This window comes from Sciurus carolinensis, chromosome 11 (genome assembly GCF_902686445.1).
Source record: "Sciurus carolinensis chromosome 11, mSciCar1.2, whole genome shotgun sequence".
Taxonomy (NCBI): Eukaryota; Metazoa; Chordata; class Mammalia; order Rodentia; family Sciuridae; genus Sciurus; species Sciurus carolinensis.
The window spans coordinates 26,244,624-26,264,838 of record NC_062223.1 but is presented as its reverse complement, the minus strand read 5'-3'; the positions used below and the strand labels follow the sequence as shown (position 1 = coordinate 26,264,838).

Genomic DNA, 20,215 nt, shown 5'->3' with positions numbered 1-20,215 from the left:
TTGAGCTTATCACACACACACAAAAATTTGTTCATGATATAGACAAGTTGTCTTCTGTGGCCTAAGTCATTCTTTTTTTTCTTCTTCTTTTTTTTTCTAAGTCATTCTTGAAATGGTGATTTCAAGGTGACCATGAGACGACTCTGGAGGAACTCCCTGAAAAACAAAGTCATTTGGATCCAGAAAAGTAGAAAGACTCAGGAATAGTTTCACATAAAAGGAATCCATGCTTCAGATATGACAGGAAAAATGCAATGTGTATCTATTTTCTTTCACTACAAAGAGAATGTTATTGGGACAGTTGGTGAAGTGGTAGTAAGCTGTGTGGATGGTGTAATAATATTGCCTCAATGTGAACCTCTCGATTTTGATCACTCTGCTGTGGTTATTTAATGAGTTTACTGTGTTTTGGAAAGGCTTAGAAGTTTAAATACCAAAGAGTCATCATGTCTCCATCTACTAATAAGCCTTTAAGTAAAAACTATTAATTCTATACATATAAATGACTAAAAGGACTGTAGAATGAAAAATAAGGGTATTGACATATGTCTTTAATGATATATATATATATATATATTTGTGTGTACACATACAAAAAATAGACGAGAGTGAAAAGCAAACATAGAAAATTATGAATATGGGGAAACTTGGGCAAGGTTCTCCAAAATATCTTGCAGCTTTTACCTGAGTTTGAAGTATGTCACATTCAAAATGTTTTTTTAAACAAAAACCTACACATGAAAAATATGAAAGTGTAAATGAAGGTAGAAACAATAGACTCAATGGGTACTTTTTGCTCAGTGTATGCAAACAGGGCTGAAGACCTTGTCATTATCGCTAGGTAAAAATCCTACCATACCTGAGCAGAGGGATGACTCATGGATTTGATCCAGATGTTCTCTCAAGGTCATTGCATAGGGTTTTCAACCTCAATAAACCCTTGTTTGCACTGCTGTAAAATGGGTTCAATAAGAGTACCTACTTCATGATGTTATTGGATGAATCAATACTCTGATATAACACATGGAATCCCACATAGCATGCATAGAACAAGTCCTGAAAAGGATAAGTGTTTTATAAATGCTGATTGTGATTGTTACTCACAAACATTCCCAAGAAAATATCTCCAAAATTCTACTTAAGCTGTGTCAGAAAATGAACTACTTTTAAAAGGTAAAATTATTTCTATAAAGCACTCTTTCAACAATTGTTTATTGTATCCAGCAGGATTGCAAGGGCTAAGGATGAAACAGTTTATATTCTAGAAAAAAAAAACAAATAATAAATAAAAATTTTAAGTAAAATATATAAAGAACTGGTCAACAGTGCTAACCCTAAGTGTATAATTGAAATTTATCTGTGACAGGGATAAAATATATTGGGACAAATTCCATTTTTTTTTTAACCAGGGATTAAACTGGGTCTAGCTAAGTTGCATACAGCCTCACTTAAGTTGCTGAGGCTGACTTTGAATTTGTGATCCCTCTGTCTCAGTCTCAGGAGCAGTTGGGATTGCAGGTGTGCACCACTGTGCCTGGCTATTTCCTGGGAAACAAATTTTCTAAAAGTTATTTTAAGGAAGTGCTTCCAGAGCCAACTCCAAGTTAGCTCAAATTGGTTTTTCAAGAATAGGCATGCACAAAAGAAGATACACTAGCCTCGTGAAATGTGCTATTGCAAGTAACCTTTCAGACAATGATTATGACCATAGGTATGACATCTAAGAGGAATTCAGGGTCACGTGGAAAACATCCTGCCAAAGGCATGATTCGAACTGCAACCTAAAGAAACAGCACATTATCCTAAACAGGAGCACACAGGACTTTCCACCAGAAAAGTCTCTAAAGATGAGAAGCGGAGTTCTAGGGCTCTTTTGTGCAGACCTGGATGGTCATCAGCCTCTTCATAAGTAGCATACTTTTCAAGGAAGGGGTTTTATCATGATCCATGTGAAAGATTATGAGCTTATCACAAACACACAATAAAAGTTTATAATATGAACATGTGGTCTTTTGTTGCCTAAGTACATTCTTGAAATGCTGGTTTCAAGATTACCTTTAATGGATTCTGGAGACAGTTCCTGAAAAACAACGTAAGGACACTTGGATCCAGAAAATAATAAAGGCTCAGGAGTGTTTCACATGAAAGGAATCCATGCTTTACACATGATTGAAAATGCAATGTGTGACCTATTGTCTTCTGCCACATAAAGGTTAATATTGGGACAGTGTGTGAAGTGGCAATAAGTTGATTGTGTGATAACATTATCTCGATATCAACCCATTGATTTTGCATTCTCTTGTGGTTATTCAATAAATGTCTCAAGTTTTGGAAAGGCTTAGAATTTTCAAACTAAAGGGTCATCATGTCTACAACTGACTCCTCAGTCTCTAAGAAAAGCTATCAATATATCTATACAAATAAATGACTAAGAGAAATGAAAAATAAAAAATGATATTGGCATGTGTTTAGTAACATGTGCATATATAATGACATATATACATATATATATATATATATATGCATTCATATGTACTGATACAAAAAAAGAGACAAGAAAGTAACGAGCAAATGTGGAATAATTTTAATACATGGGAAGACTGGGGAAAGGGTCTTCAAAATATCTTTCAACATATATAAGTTTGAAAATATTTAACACTTAAGATATTTTTAAACAAGCAACTATACATGATAAATATAGAACAAAAGCACCACTAAAAATGACAGAATTGATGGATTCTAACTCCTTATATGCTAATAGGTCTGAAGGCCTTGTCCTTACCAGGTAACCAAACCTGCCATACCTGTGCACTGGCAGGACTTCTTGAATTGGATCTGGACACTCTCCAGGTCATAACTTTCACAGGGTTTTCAACCTCCATGAGCCCTTCTTTGTGCAACTGTAAAATGACTCCAGTAAGAGTGCCTACCTCATGATTTTCCTGGAGGACTTAATCATTGGAATGTTACAAGAGGAAACCCACATAACACATGTAGAACAAGTCCTGAAAAGGATAAGCGCTTTATAAACACTGGGTGTGATTGTTACTCACAAACCTTCAAAGAGAATATTAGCCCACTACTATTCATATTGTCTCAGGAAATAAATTATTCTTAATGATAAAAATATTTCTATGAAGTACTCATTCAACAATGATTTACTATGGCTATCACTATTACAGGTGCTGAGGATTGAGTAGTAGCTCATAGTCTAGAGAAAATCAAATACCAAATATTTTTAAGGAAAATATACAGAGAAGTGAGTCAACAGAACTAACCTTAAATGTTGTAATGAAACATTAAGGGTGACAGGCATGAGAAATTTGGGGGTGGATTTTTAAAATATGATCAAAATGCTTGTAATATTCCAAAATAGTGATGTATATATGGATATCTATACTCTCATATTATAAAAATCAATGCAAAAAAACTCTAAAAAGACCCATAAGAATCCTTTGATATAAGGAAATAACATAATGTAACCCTATCAAACTTTAGTCCACAAATGCCAAAATATAATAAAATCCTAAGTAGTAATTGATCGTATTAGCATGTATAAGGATAAACATTTTAATCACATAAATAACTACAAATAACATGTGTAGAAAAAGCATACCATTTTAATTTTATTATTTCAATAAAATTTGACACATATCAGCTGTCATCACCATTATTTCACATTATCCTGGATGTAGCCATCAATCCAGCTCACCAAGGAAATCTATTACAAGTGTTAGAATTTGAAAAGAAAGAAATGCTTACAATTACGAAAATGACCAGGGAATACTGCAGGAAAACAAAGAAAGAATAAAGAAGTTACACTTAAATTTGAAAGGGAAACACCAAATGAGTATAATCATCATAAAGTTGGGGACAGAAAAACAAAGATTAATGGACAATGTAATAAAGTTGAAACAAAATAATTCAACTGTGAATCTCTACTAATATAGAACTCATAGGGAAAAAGAACTGCAAAAACTAGAAAAACACATTGAAAAGCAATCATATTTTAGTAGTAATGGAAGCATCATCTTGAGTGTCTTTAATTTTTCAGTTCACTGATATCAGATTGACAAATAAAAATCACATAGGTTTTGAGTGGACAATGATATTTTGATATATGTGTATATAGTGAAATGATAACTATAATTAGCATATCCATCATGTCACATGATTAGAGTTTTCTTTAAACTTTTCATGGTAGGGCACTTCACATCTACCCTCTTATTAGGAGTCCTGTATACAATACAGCAAAGTTAACAGTAGCTACCATGCTTTTGACTCCAGAATTAGTTAGCTTCTTTATGAAACTTGGTACTCCTGGACCAACATCTCCAGTTTTCCCACTCTCCAGTCATGACAACCATCATTCCTCTTTCTGCTTCTGTGAGTGTGAAGACTTTAGTGTTCACATATGAATCACATCATGCACTATTTGTCTTCTGTGTCCAGCTTATATCATTTAGCATGAGACCACCCAGGTCACACAAGGTATAAGCTTTCTTAACTTGAAGAATCTTGGAAACAGTGCCTGCACCCAGGATCAGTACTGGGAGATGCTGGTGAGGGAATCACCATATACCTTTTTACAGAAATCCCATTTTGCAAGGGTTCCATTGCAATATTCATACTTGTTATGCTTTCCAAATTTAATTTAAAAATAAAACTACTATCCTAAAATTACTAGGTCATGCTAGGAAAATCAAATAAAAAAGACATATATAACACTTTACTATAATAAAAAATAAACTAAAAGAAAAATAAAATGAGGAATGACAACATAGTTACTACAAATGAATGTAAAAAAATTGAATACACATCTTTGTAATGATATAAAAATTTTATTCATAAATAGATTGCATAATTTTATTAAATTCCTAGTATATGTGCCAAAGAAATTCCTAGATCCCTTGATAAACCAGAAAATACAGAATGAGTAATACACTGGGGAAATATGTTAATATCAAAACCTATAATCTATTCATTAATTATGCTTAACAAAAATGCCTTAGCAAATTAGTATCAGTTTTAGGTCTGAAATAAATAGTACATCCTAAGGAGACAGCTTCACAGTGAAATGGTTCTTTTCATAGTGGGAGATTCAATGATTTCCTACCTGATGTGGCTTATTGTCCAGAGTTTCTTCATAGCATTTGTCATCTCTGAGTTTCTCAGAGTATAGATGAAGGGGTTCAGCATGGGGGTTATGACCATATAAAACACACTCAATGACTTGTCAATGGGGAAAGTCTTAGCTGGTCTTGCATACATGAAAATACAGGGAACAAAGAAGAGGACAACCACAGTGATGTGGGAGCCACAGGTGGAGAGAGCTTTCCGTCTCCCTTCCAGACTCAGGTTCTTCAGAGAGAGAAAGATGACCACATAAGACATGAGTAAAAGCAGAAACATAATAACGCACATCAGCCCCCCATTGGCAATCACTAAGAGGCCAGTGACATAGGTGTCACCACAGACAAGTTGCAATAAGGGGTACATGTCACAAGTAAAGTGGTCAATGACATTGGGGCCACAGAATGGGAGCCCATAAATAGTGCCAATTTGAAATGTAGAGTGCACAAAACCTCCAGCCCAGGAAACTACCAGCAGTACAACACACACCCATGGCCTCATGATCACCAAATAATGCAAGGGCTTGCAGATGGCCACATAGCGGTCAAAGGCCATCACCAACAGAATAGTGACCTCTGTCCCACCTAAAAGGTGTTCTGCAAAGAGCTGAAACATACAAAACTTGAAGGATATTACAACTTTTCCTAAAAACAAGTTTGAAATCAAATGGGGAGAAATGACAGATGAATAAATAATGTCCACAAATGATAAATTAGCAAGAAAGAAGTACATTGGCGTGCCCAGGGTCTTACTGAAGGTTACAGTTGTGACTATGAGCAGGTTCCCCAGCATGGTCAAAATGTAGAAGAACAAGAATATAACAAAAAGTACTTTTTGCTCCTTTGGATTTTGTGTGAGGCCCAAGAGGACAAAGTAAGTTTCATTGTTCCTGTGTTCCATCTATTCACTTATTGATGCCAATTTCAGAAAGTAAAGCAGTTTACCTGTAAAACAATGAAAACTCCTGAGAAACAGTACGACCTCTTTTATTCATCTGCCATATATGTTTGAAGCATCTACTGCTGGCACACAGCTTCAGTAGATTCCTAGATCCAAGTAAAATAAGGTAAGTTTTCCTGCCCTGAGTGATTGGATACAAAACTATGTTGTCCAAAATTTAATGACCAACTTGAGACACATGTTGATAAATATATTTCTTGAAGCCATGCTATTGATTCACAGCATTCTAAACCCATTCTAAACCTGTTGAGATTTGGAAAGTTACTTTTTAGATGTGTTTAAAGATATGAAATTACGAGAGAACAAAAGGAAAATCCATGTAAAGTTGTACTATGTATAAAGTCAAAGTCACACAGCATAAAACTGAACTTAAGGTAAAACTCACAACGTATAAAACTCACTTAAGGTAGTTTCCATATGAAGTGTGGATAAATCAATTTTAATAGAAGACTACAGACCACAAGTCATTGTATCCATAGTGGAACTGATTCTTTAGAAAATTATGTCCTTCCTCCACTTTCTTTGGCCCTCTGGTCCACTGGAAATATCACCTCCAAGCATCTTAGCATTTTTGTTTCCAGGGACATTGTGCTCACAGTGATGTATCCATTCTCCAAGACAGAGGCCATCTCCACTGCTCTCCTCTTTTCTTGCACCAGCATTACCTCTCAATGTTCACGTTTCTACCCATCATCTCTACAAAGCCATATGGGCTCTTTCTATCATGATTATCAAACTCTCCCAACATGTATCCATTAATCAATCACAATGCTGGTTTTATATGTTAGACATTTATTGCAGCAGCAGCACCTCTCTTCCTGGTACCAAAACTGTCTTCATCTGCTAGAGTTAAAGTCCTTTTAGACACAAATGTATTGTCTCAGAGCCCTGCTGCTAGAGGATCAAAATGAAGGTTTTGGCTGTGGTGGATCCCTCAGAAAACTGTGAGGGAAGGACCTGCTCCATCCTTGACTTGCTGATGACCAGTTTCTCTTCTTGTATCATTTTCTCTGCATTCAAATTTTCTATTTCAATAGAGTAGAAGTTATATGGGTTTGGGACCCATCCTAATACAATTTTATACCTGGATGACCTTCACAAACTCCCTTTTTCCAAACAAATCTGTTTCTTGTGGTACTGCACATTGGACATCAACATATAAATTACATGGGGTGGAGGACAGAAAGATAGTAAAATGAAACAAACAGTATTATCCAATGTATATGTATGTTTACATGAATAGTGTGAATCTACATTCTGTACAACTATAGAAAAGTTGTGTACATTGAATCAAAATGTAGTCTGTAAAAATAAAAAAAATAATTTAAATGAATTATATGGTGTGGACACAATCAAACCATAATAGTTTCAGGTGATAACTTGACAAACGAACAGTTACCACAGTCTCAATATACCAAAAACCTGAAACCTCCTTCTAGAGACTTTGTCTGAACATTCGATGCTATCCTAACCCATAAATAACTCAAGCACTCTGAATTGCATATCTTCAACATCTTCTCACCCCTACTTTTCACCCTGGCATCTACAACTATTTCATTGATATCTTCAAGTAGATATCTTTTAGTATTACAAAAGTACATATTTTATTTTTCACAATAAATCTCTTCCTTCCTAGGTTTTGTCTAACTAAAGGGTACTTCCTTCGTCTTATCTTTCAGGTCAAATTTTGCCAGTGTTCTACCTTTCTTTATTTCTCTTATGTTGCTTATATATACATTTATATGGTCCTCTTGACTCTCTATTTATAATATCCTGCAAGTGTGATCATTCTCATTTCATCCCCTTACATCCCTGTGGACAGCAGGAGCCCCTGCCACATCTAATATTGACTCTTTGGCAGATACTCATTTCAGAGACCAGAAACAGACAACACAGTTGTGCAAGTGTTGGTGATTATTGTACAAAGGTATGTGGTAGTCCAATCCTTCCATTTAGTGAACCAAAAGTGTGCATAGAGCACTATATTGTGCCACAGAGTTCACAGGGAGTGAACTTCCAGGCATCAGTTTGTCCACTAGCACAGTAAGTCTCAGGGTCTAACCCAGGCTCAGGTCATCAGAGGAGATGGAATCCCCACACTGACTGAGGAAGCAGCTTTTCCCTTGGACCACCTACTTTTCCGGATGGAAGCAACAGTGTTGAGGATGCAGATGGTCCCTTACTTAAATTTTCAATTTGTGGAATATATTTGTAATGTCTCTCCTATGCCATCTGAACAACCACTTTTTGCCTGTGGAAGTTTATCACTATTTTATTACATACTCAAATGACATAATGTCCTGTGTTATAAAACAGTTACACAACTTCAAAATCTTATTTCTTCTACTGACTATAAAATCCTACCTTTAGAAGCTTGTCTGCAGTGAATGAGGAAATTTGATCTCCTCACAAATAGTGAGTAATCCCTCTTCCATCCAGTGTACTCACAGAAGAAAAAAAGATGTGCTGTTCTTGGAAAATAAATTTCAAATCACACAACCATATTTGTCCATTTTCTCCAGAGTCCACTAAATACTGGAAAAAATAATTAGCGATTGTAGTGGTATTCAAAGAAATTTCATGGTAAAAAGAGAAAAATTATAATTTTTCATATTAAAACAATTAACTAAAAATGCAAACAAATAACTTCAACAAGGAATAGCACACCTAGCATTTTTAAAAAAGAAAAATTTGATGTCTCTTTTGGTAACTTTAATGAATACCATTCAGTTTTTTAATCTTTCTCTTCTTGTCCTCATAAGCTAAACTCTTGTGCTTGGATTATGGATGGAGTACTCATGTGCTTTTTCAAATCCTTCTTTAAGAATAATAAATCATCTTTTAAAAAAATCATAACTATTACTAACAGAGGAGAGCTTTTCCCTGACAGGGACAGAAATCACTAAAGATTTTATACCAGGAACACACGTTAATCATGGACAACTGGAATGTATCCAAACTGATTCCTGCTTAATTACACTCCCTGGGCTCTCCATATACTTTTAAAGGAACATCTATGTGTCAAGACCCAATCCATCAAACTCATGAGTAGAGTCACAAGGATGTAACAAGGAAAAGTTGTTTCATAAATGTCATGGGACAAATAAACAAGAATAAAATATCATCTCCATTAATTTGTTCCAAAGAAGATGAGTTTATCACTTACTCCTTTTATGGGTCAGAGCAATTTAATTTTCTGTTTATTTAATCTTCAATTTTCTCCTTATGAGTTTGAGATCAATTATATTTTTAAAGGTTTATGCAGCCATAGTAACTAGTTATATATGTATTTATTCTCTTTATTACTTCTTTTTCTAAAAACTAAATAGTAGTGCCGGCTGCAGTGGTATAAGCCTGTAAACTCAATGACTCAAGGGACTGATGCAGGAGAATCATGACTTCAAAGCCAGCCTCAGGAACAGAGCTGTAATCTCTGATTGGACAACAACAGATCATTGTGAGAGAAAAAGATAAGAGCAAGACACTCTTTGATTAAGGCAATTAAATAAGGTCTTTTTAAAGGTGAGATTTAAGCTAAAGTCCAAGGATTAGAAGTCAATTGTTCCTGTCACATATGGAAGATCCGATGTGGGACACAGCTGGGCAATTTCAAGATGGAGGTCATTGAACCTGAAGGGGGATAAGACAGGGAGAGGATGAAAAAATGGAAGGTGAAGACATGAGCAAGAACTAAGTCTTGCACAGGTATCACAGATCTTACTAAGGAATCTGAACTACATTTAAAGCTCTTTTGAAATGAGAGTAAAGAGAACTTGCTGTTAGTTAAGCAAAAATGCTCAACAATTTGCAAACCAAATTCACCAAAGTGGTTCAAGATATATACACCATGGCCAAGTGAGATTATCTCAGATGTAGAAGCCTGGTTCAACATTCAAAAATCAATTAACATAATTCATTACACCATAGAATAAGGAAGAAAAATCACAGGATTATATCAACATTTGCAGAAAATATATGTAATAAAATTTGACCGCCCTTTGTTGTAAGGACATTCTGTAAACTATGAATAAAAGTCCCTAAGGTTTTTTAAAAAAGAGTATTTTCAAAGCAATCAAAACCTGACATCATCATTAATAGTGAGAGTCTAGAAGCTTTACTGATAAGATCACTTTTAGTCAGCTTTTGTGTATCCAAACCAGTTTCTTCCTGTCACACACTACTTACCTAGAGTTATTTCCCTTTTAACCAGCATCAATGGATTAGTGCACTCACTAGATGAAGACTCTCGTGAGCTAATCATTTCACCTCCAAAGATTCTTGCACTACCTCACACAGGAGATTGTGCAGGACACCTCATATCTAAACCATAACAATCAGGAATGAGGGAAGGATGTTCCCTCTCACCAGTTTACAACATTGTACTCAATAGTAACACAAGAAAAAGAAAGTATAGAAAAGAGAAGATGTAAAATCATCCCACTTTGCAGTTGACATCTTCTATGAAGAAAATCACAAATACTTCTACAAAACTCTGGATTTAATAAATGATTAGTGTGAAGCTGAAATACAAAAAAATAATGTGCAAATATCAATTACTTTCCTATATGCCAGCAATACACAAGTTAAATTGAAGTTAGAAACACAGTAGCACTTACTCTGTTTCTCCCCAAAATGAAATACTTGAGTATTGCTCTAGCCAAATATGTACAAGACCATTGAGAGAAACTACAATGCTCTGATGAAAAAGATAGTAAATGAAAACTTACCCCTGCTCATGCACAATGAAGTCTCAACATTGTCAAGATCGGGTCTTCCCAGATCTATCTTTTCTACAATCCAAATATTTATGACCTGATTTGATAGATGTTAACAAACTAATTACCAAGTTTACATTCTAAGGCAAAGACACAGAAGGGGTAGCACCATGCCGAGGAGGGCATATTTTGAACAACAAAATTGGACAATGAACAATGAGAGGTGAGACCCTCAAGAGTGGATTACACAATGGAACATTACTCCACCTTAAAATAGAATGGAATTATGACCTTTGCAGGTAAAAGGATGGAGTTAGAGAATATCATGTAAGCAAGATAAACCAAACCCCACCAAAATAAAGGCCAACTGTTTTCTCTGATATGTGGATAGTGATCTATATTGGGGCAAGGTGAGGTGACCAGGAGGGAAGAATAGAGAAATTTTAGATTGGGCAGAGGAGAGTGAGGGCAGGGGAGATGGTATAGAAATGGGAAAATGTTGGAATGAGAAGGACATTACTACTCTATGTACATGTATGATTGCATGAATGGTGTATCTTACATTATATGCTACCAGAGAAATGAAAAGTTGTGCTCCATTCATGTACAATGAGTCAAAATGCATTCTGCTGTCATATATAACTAAATAGAACAAATAAAACAAACAAAAAAATAAATAAATAAATAAATAAATGGGATTATTGGCTGCACTGGTGGGAACGGTCCTGGGTCTGGGAGTGCCTCTGGCTGGGATACTTGCGGTGGTCTCCCAGAGGCAGTGTTGGTGGAGGGCTCAGGGGGTGGCCAGTTAGTGCACAGCTCCTGAGTGATATGCTTTCAGCCTCTCTCACTGGCTGGACTAGCCCCAAGAGCTGGGGCCAGTTCAATCAGCATCACCATGACAAAGGACAAGGCCAGTAGGAAGGACAGGAACCTTTGACACAAGCTGGATGGCAAGGAGCTGGACCTGAGCTCAGCAACCTGAATGAGGTCCTGGTCAACAGCTGGCTGCATTTCCAAAGGCCACTGTACCAGATTTGTCCTACCATAAAATGAGTAGTGGCCTCACACACCTGGTGAAACTAGTCCACAGTGAGAACAAGCTGCAGCTGCTGACTGACTTTGGCCATCTGGTCCAGCTCCAACACCTGGATGTGCTCAAAAACAGGCTGGTCACACTGCCTGTCAGAGTTGCTCAGCTCAAGAACCTGAAGTGACTGAACCTGAAGGACAACCTCTTGGACCCTGTCCTGGCCACAGTGGCCAATGATTGTTGGATGAGAAACAGTGTGAGCAGTGTGTAAACAAGGTGTCACAGCACATGAAGGCTGTGCAGGCAGATCAGGAGAGACACAGGCAGAGGAAGTTGGAAGGGCAACCAGAGGCAGAGAAGAGGTGGGAGGCCAAACAGAGAGCTAAGGAAGCTCAGGAGCCCAAACTGAGGAAGTGGAAAGGTACCAGAGAAGAGCATCAGGGAAAAGAGTCCGATGCCCTCAAAGCTTCCATGCGGGAGCAGGAGAAGGAGTCCAAGAAGAAAGCACATCAGGCCCCCAAATCCAAGTTTGGCTCCCATCCCAGCAACTCACCCGTGGAAACACACTTGGTCCTGGGCTGTGCTGAAGCTGCTGCTGCCACTTTTAGTGCTATGTGTGGTCGATGGACTGGTTGCCTGTGGAGGGACAGCAGTGCTGCACCCCCCCACCCCAGTGTGAACACCATCCATGACAATGCTGTGCAGGGTCTGTGCTGCCACGAGATCCTCCATGGGTTCTGCACACAAACTCTCAGCAGTGAGCTCGTCCTCTGCAACTGCTAACCTCGGGCCTTGGAGCTCACATTCCTATGGAATTGGCTTCTGCTGGACACAGCCTTTAGGACCAGAATTAACTGCCATCTTCAAATGGCTGCCAGTTGGTACTTGAGACCTCTGCTTTCTAGGACTTCTTGTTGTTCCTTAGTCAGGGTTCCTTGGTGGAATGAGAGGAAAGGGAAGGTAGGAAGGAATAGTTACCTACAGGGCTAAAGGAGTGACCTTCTGGTGGAGAGAGAGAAACAGCCTTTTCTAGTTGTTATACAAAGATGTGTAAAGGAAAGATTCATTGCTAATTAATGGTCAGCTATGACGACATTTATACTTTTGTGTCACAAGCGCTTTCTTTAATTGATCCCTGGGTAGCCGAGGCTGATCAGGAGGCAGTGTAGTACTGGGACAAGAGGACCACCTTGCTCAGGAAATCCAGTCAAAATCAGGAATGGGTTATCTATTTCATAAATGACCCCTAAGACATTCAAGTATTTTAAGGACCATACAAAATCTCTGACTGAGAAAGGAACTTCACAACCATCAGCCCAATGTAACACCTGCAGGCAGAGTAAATGAGGCCTTCCATAAGTCACCTGAAGTCTCCCAGATAGTCTAGGAAGAACCAGAATCCCACTCTGGTCTTCTTTCTTTCCTTAACATCATTTGGCCTCCTCTCTAATGTTCAGAGAGAACTCACACCAGAATTATGTCTCTGCCAAAGTACAGAAACTTTCCCGTTAGACAGAGTCATGTTTCACAATAGAGATCTCATGCCATCAAGGTCTTGGGCTGCTCCTGTGGAGTATGCTCCAGCTTAAATGGCTTCCACAAAATGGCAGCAGGCACAGCTCCTTGCCTCAGGTTCAGAGCATTAACTCCCTGATTGCCAGGAAGTGAGGAGGTGAATCTCTGCAAAACTGCATTGTCTGTGGCAGCTCCATCAGCATAGGTGTGACTAAATACCTCAGAGGCAACCTGAACACTCAGCTTCATAGACACTGAAGTTCAGAACTGTTGGATTCTAGAACTATGACAGAAAGGAAGGAATGAATGGAAACTAGGAATTGAAGGGAAATAAGTAGCAAGATGGAGCTGAGAAGTGGTGCATAAAACTAAAGTCTAGCCCAAGCAAGGGCAGCACTGTCCATTCTCTTGACTGCTAGATTGAGCTTCTTGTCTCTGCCTCATCTTTTCACAACAGCTGGATGAAGGCATCAGAAGGACTTTGTCTTGGTGCTCATTCTCTGAAAACTCCCAATTACAAGCTCCTACATCTCCCCATGGGGAGCAAGAACTTGTCATAGTTTAGAGACCTAGAGCAGGGTCCTGCTTATTAGCCCTGGTGGTCCTTTCTGGGTAGTTCTGCCACTCATGACTGTCCTGATACTGGAAGAAAGACTTTACTCTCTCCTCTGCTCCCATGGATACCTGTGCCACACAGGTCCACACATTACTCAGAATCACTAGGTATTCCTTAGTCTACTCCCAAGTTGCAGTGCCTTGGGTCTAAATGCTTTATGAAACTAAACACATGACATATAATGATGGGATTATGAAAATACAGAAGTCAGCCTAGACATCAAAGTTCCTTTGGCTGGTTGAGGCAGCTCAGTGAATGAGCCAACCTGCTGGCTAGAGTTCACTCTGACTTGGAGATTTGATGCTGATTCTTTTGGATTTCTACAATTATTAAATCCATGTCTGACATATCAAAAAAATACAGAGGGAACTAATTCATTGGATCAATACTGTGGTTCTGCAGTGGGTTGGTTATCATAGGGGTGGTATGCTGATAAAGGTCAGCTCAGCCCTCCCTTGCTGTCTCATCCTTGCCCTATTCTACACTTCCCCCCTTACCAAGGGATGGCACAGCCTCCAGACTCCCTCCAGATGTCAGTGCCATGTTCTTGGGCTTCCCAGATTCTGGAACCATGACAAAATTATTCTCCATTCTTTTTGAATTCAGCAGTCTCACTTATTCTGTTTGAGCAGCAGAAAATGGAACAAGCAGGAAACTCTAAGGAAGAGAGATTTCAGAAAATTCTCTGTGATTTTTGCTAAAATTTCTGTGAACCAAAATCTGCTTTTAAAAAAAAATACATTTTCTTATCTAACAAAAGAAAGTTAAATAATGATCCAGGGCCTTCCTGAAGGAACTGAGGTCCAATCAGGTGGAGATACAAGGTGAGATGCAATGGTCAAAACATTTTCAAAGTAGCCAATGTGAATTTTAAGCAAGATTACACATAACTCATAGAGAGGTGACTGGGGCTAGGCTTCTTTATGATATTGTAACTTGGAGAAAGTTATTTTAAACATACAAAAGGCTCATTTATTCTGCAATGAAGGGGATAATATATAAATCAAGAAGATTTTATAACACAACATAATGTTAAACTCCTCACACCACATCTATCAGATACATAGTTCTGTACAATAGGATTTTCACTTTTGTTTTATAATGAGAGTATTAATCATGCCTGATTGCTTTTCAATAAATCTAGAAATGAAAGGAATTATAATCACAAAAATGAGAGATTACGCTCCATTTATGTGTGTTCTATCAGAATGTATAAATACATTCTACTCTCATGTACAAATAATTAGAACAAGTAAAATAAAAAAACTTCAAAAAGGAATGAGATTGCTGGTAGAAACCAATTATGACTTTATAATTCATACAGCTCAAAGTCCTATTTTTAAAGGTTCTTTGGTGAAATAGTGTTAGAAATTAAAACCCAAAATATGTAATATGATTCAAATGAAAATACTATTTCAAACAATGGGGTGTGAGCTGAGTGCTCTCAGGATAACTTAACATCGGTAGAGTTTGTATTGCTTAAAAAGAAATAAAAGATCAAATATCCTTTCAACAAAAAAAATTACACAACCACACAATTAACAAAAACAAAAGTATTTTATGAGAATAAAATGAAATAAAAGAGGTCTCACCATTAGAAAAAATTAATTAGAGCTATTACATGTTTTCCATTACTCTAACAAATACCTGAGTCACACCAACTTAATAAGAGAAAAATTTTATTTTGGCTCACAGTTTTGAGCTTTCAGGCCATGACTAAGAAGTGGCCTCTTTGCTTTGGACCTGTGGTGATGCAGCATGTCATGGTGGGGACCATATTTTGAAGCAAACCGTTTCCATCTCAAGAAAATAAAAGGAGAGAGCAAGAGATCAGTTTCAACAATCCTCTTCTGGAACCTGTCTCCCCATGACATAAAAACTGCTACTAGGTTACACCTCTTAAATTTCAACCACCTTCCATTAGCATCCTGCTGAGGACTAAGTTTTTAACAAATGAGCTTGTGGCGAACACTCTGTATTCAAATATCTAAGGTCTAGCTGGTAGGATAAAAAATAAGAATGATATGAGAAATGAGTAATCACTCTTTATTCTAATTACAAAAAATAATGAAGGAGACAAAGATTTCAAAATTATAAATGACACAAAGAATACACAGAAAGTTTTTCTAAAAACTTGAGAAGTTTTAGCAACTCTAAAAAGTACTGGCATCTAGATTAAGTAAAATAAATTATTATCTGGATTAAATGAATGATTCCCTAGGAAACTGTTAACTTCCAAAACTTTTAATCTATACCTTACATTGTGCTTAAAGTGTATTTCTGGAAGCAGCATATAAGACAGCCTTAGATTTTTTTCAGAGTCTTTGATCTCTCATTTTAATGCAATATTTAGACCATTTACATTGATGCAACCATTGGTATGGTTAATTTTAAGCATATCATTGATTATGAGTTCTTTATGTTGTTTATTCTTTACCATTTTTATACTTCATTTGTATTATTTAGTGTCTCTTTTTCTTTTTATTTCCTTATCTTACTAAACATGTTTATTTGAGTTGTGGGGATTGTGTTAAAGGTCCACAATATGGCTTCATTACTATTAGTTTAGTAATTATATGTTAAAGATATTTAGAAAGGAAACTCATATATTTGCTCATGTACTTGTTATTTTGGGTAACCACTTTCCTGTTCACAAACTCATATTTTCACATGGTGTCATTTTCCATGATCCAATTTACTTTCTTTAACATTTTTAATGTCTTCATCAGTGCATTATATTTGTGTGATATATTTTTGTGATGAGAACACTTATCTACCCTCTTATCAAATGTCAAGCATATAATATAGTATTAAGTATAGCGATCATGCTATAGTAATAATGCATGATAGCTATACTTAATAACAGAGCACAAATAACACAGATCACAGGAGACATTTTGCAGTGTAGCAAATATTGCACTTTTGGAACAACATCACTGTCCCCTTACTTTTCAACCTTTGTTCTCTGTCCCAGGATTGTGGCTATTTTGGATTCTATAAATAAATGATACCATGCAGTATTTGTCTTTCTGTGTCCAGCTTTTATCACGTAATATAATGTCCTCCAGTTTCACCCAGGTGGTCACAAGTGATAAAACTCCTTATTTGAGGAAACAAGAAAACATTTTGTTACCTGCATCTGAGACCAGTGATGAGAGATTCTGATGAGAGAGATATAGATTTCTTCAATTTACCATGTTGTGTGGGTTCTACTTTTAATGTTACTCACTGTTAAGTATTTCATTTTTACATTACCAAGTATAATTTCTGTATTAAAATTTAAATATGAAATGGAAATCAAATGAAGGTATTTATATAGCATTAAAATTTTAAAACATACTAATGAGGATCAACACAAAAATAAGTCAAAAAATAAGCTGGAGAAGAGCAAAGTGAGGAATAAGAGTAAATGCAAAAATTAAATAACATCAGTGCAAAGATCCCAAAATTTTATTGATTAATTTAGTACATATTTAGATAAACACTCTACTACATGTGCATGAGAACTTTCTAGTAGTGATAGACAAGACATTATAGAGTTTACATTATAGTAGGGAAACTATTAGAAGTACAACCACATATTTGATGCTTTAATTGTACTTACAAGAAATACATTGGAGGGAAAGGAAGTTAGCATCAATTTCACAAATGTTATGCTTCCTAAGAAGACACTTTTATGGTAAGACGACTCTCCCCATAGAGGGAAACACTCATTTCCTACCCGATGTGACTTTTCATCTCCACAGTCTCTTCAAAGTGTTTGTCATCTCTGATTTTCTCAGAGTGTAGTTGATGGGGTTCAGCATGGGGGTTATGACTGTGTAAATCACACTCAATGAGTTGTCAATGGGAAAAGTCTTAGCTGGTCTTGCATACATGAAAATACAGGGAATAAAGAACAAGACAACCACAGTTTTGTGGGAGCCCCAGGTAAAGAGAGTTTTCCACCTTCCTTCCTGACTCAGGTTCTTCAGAGAGTGAAAGATAACAGCATAAGACATGAGTAAGAGCAAAAACAGAGTCATGCAGATGAGTCCCCCATTGGCCATCACCAAGAGGCCAATGAGCAATCCAAGATGGCAGACTAGAGGGTGACTGCATCTCCAGTCGCTCCAGAACCCAGGATTCAAGAAGGGGAGGCATTGAGAGACTCGAACTAAAATAGAGCCACGTGTGAGTCCCGCCCACCGGGTAAAGCTCGGCCTGGGCAGCAGGCCCAGATAGAGGTGGCTTATCGGAGCAATGCAGGGCAGCTAGAGTCTTCCCCAGGCAGCCCTGCACATTCCAGCGGTGGGCCCCTCCCACATGGCCAGCTTCTCCAGCTTCTCAGAGCAGGCCCCCCAGTGAGAGCCTTTCTGATCAGAACCGGCTCCAAGTCCCGGAGCCAGCGCAGCGTGCTCTGCCCCACAAGCGGCTTCAGGGACCAGGACACGGCAGTCAGGGACTTCCCCATGCAGCCCGGCCCCCTGCGGCAGGAGGTGCATTTCAAGGCTAGCTTCTCGGAGCAGACCGCCCAGTGAGAGCCTTTCTACACAGAGCCAGCCACAATTCCCCGAGCCAACGAAGAGCTTCGACCTGCAAAAAGTCTCTGGGATCAGGGCAGGGCAACCAGAGACTTCTCCAGGCTGCCCTGCCCCCTTCGGCCAAAGGCTCTTTCCACGGGGTGATCCAAGATGGCGGACTAGAGGGTGACTGCATCTCCAGTTGCTCCAGACCCCAGAACTCAAGAAGGGGAGGCATTGAGAGACTCAGACTAAAATAGAGTCATGGTGTGAGTCTCCCCCACTGGGTGAAGCTCGGCCTGGGCGGCAGGCACGGATGGGGAGGCTTATCAGAGCAGGGCAGGGCAGCTAGCGTCTTCCCTAGGTAGCCTTGCACACTCCGGCGGTGGGCTCCTCCCACTTGGCCAGCTGCGCGGTGCAGGCCCCCTAGTGACAGCCTTTCTGCACAGAGCCAGCTCCCAGCCCTGGAACCAGTAGGGGGCTGGGGGCAGCTTTCTTTGGAAGCACTGCATTATCAAGGTCCTCCAAGACTTCAGGCTACTGAAGGCTGGGAGGTGATACACTGGAAATCTAATGGGACACTATAAGCCAATAGAGGAAATCTGCAATATCTCAGAGTCCCACTGAGATATGACCAATATGAGAAAACAAGGGAGGAAAATGTTCCAAACAAACCTAGATACTACATCAATAAAACCCAATGACAGCACAGCAGAAGAAATGTCAGAAAGGGAGTTCAGAATATACATAATTAAAACAATCAGGGAAACAAATGAGGAGATGAAAGAGCAAATTCAGGCATTGAAGGAGGAGATGAAAGAGCAAATGCAAGCATTAAATGATCGCACCAATTAACAGTTAAAAGACCAAATATGGGAAGCAAGAGATCATTTCAATAAAGAGTTAGAGATACTGAAAAAAAAAAACAAACTGAAATACTTGAAATGAAGGAAACAATAAACCAAGTTAAAAACTCCATAGAAAGCATAACCAATAGGATAGAACACCTGGAAGACAGAAACTCAGACATTGAAGACAAAATATTTAATCTTGAAAACAAAGGTGGCAAGAGAGAAGATGGTAGGAAATCATGAACAGAATCTACAAGAATTATGGGATATCATGAAAAGGCTAAATTTAAGAATGATTGGGATTGAGGAAGGCTTAGAGAAACAAACCAAAGGAATGAACAATCTATTCAATGAAATAATATCAGAAAATCTCCCAAATCTGAAGAATGAAATGGAAAACCAAGTACAAGAGGCTTATAGGACTCCAAATATACAAAATTACAACAGACCCACACCAAGGCACATTATTATGAAAATACCTAACACACAAAATAAAGACAAAATTTTAAAGACCGCGAGAGAAAAGAATCAAATTACATTCAAAGGGAAACCAACAAGAATATCAGCAGATTTTTCAATCCAGACCCTAAAAGCTAGAAGGGCCTAGAACAACATTTACCAAGCCCTGAAAGAAAACAGATGCCAACCAAGAATCTTATACCCAGCAAAACTTACTTTCAGATTTGACGACGAAATAAGATCCTTCCATGATAAACAAAAGCTAAAGGAATTTACAAAAAGAAAGCCGGCATTACAGAACATTCTCAGCAAAATATTCCATGAGGAAGAGATGAAAAACAATGATGCAAATCAGCAATGGGAGGAACTAGCCTAAAGGAATAGCCAAATAAAGGAGAAACCAAATCATGTCAAAAAACAAAAATGAGTCA

General features: G+C 37.9%; 1 protein-coding gene and 1 pseudogene across 1 annotated transcript; one reads left to right on the top strand and one right to left on the bottom strand.

The window, feature by feature from the left end:
- Nucleotides 1–5,112: 5,112 nt before the first annotated feature.
- Nucleotides 5,113–6,033, bottom strand: LOC124959293 (olfactory receptor 4A47-like). Its single transcript, XM_047517840.1, has one exon. It carries the CDS (start codon nt 6,031–6,033, stop codon nt 5,113–5,115), a length of 921 nt encoding a protein of 306 aa, XP_047373796.1.
- A 392-nt stretch (nt 6,034–6,425) lies between these two features.
- Nucleotides 6,426–12,602, top strand: LOC124959292 (leucine-rich repeat-containing protein 59-like; annotated as a pseudogene).
- The last annotated feature ends 7,613 nt before the right edge of the window (nt 12,603–20,215 follow it).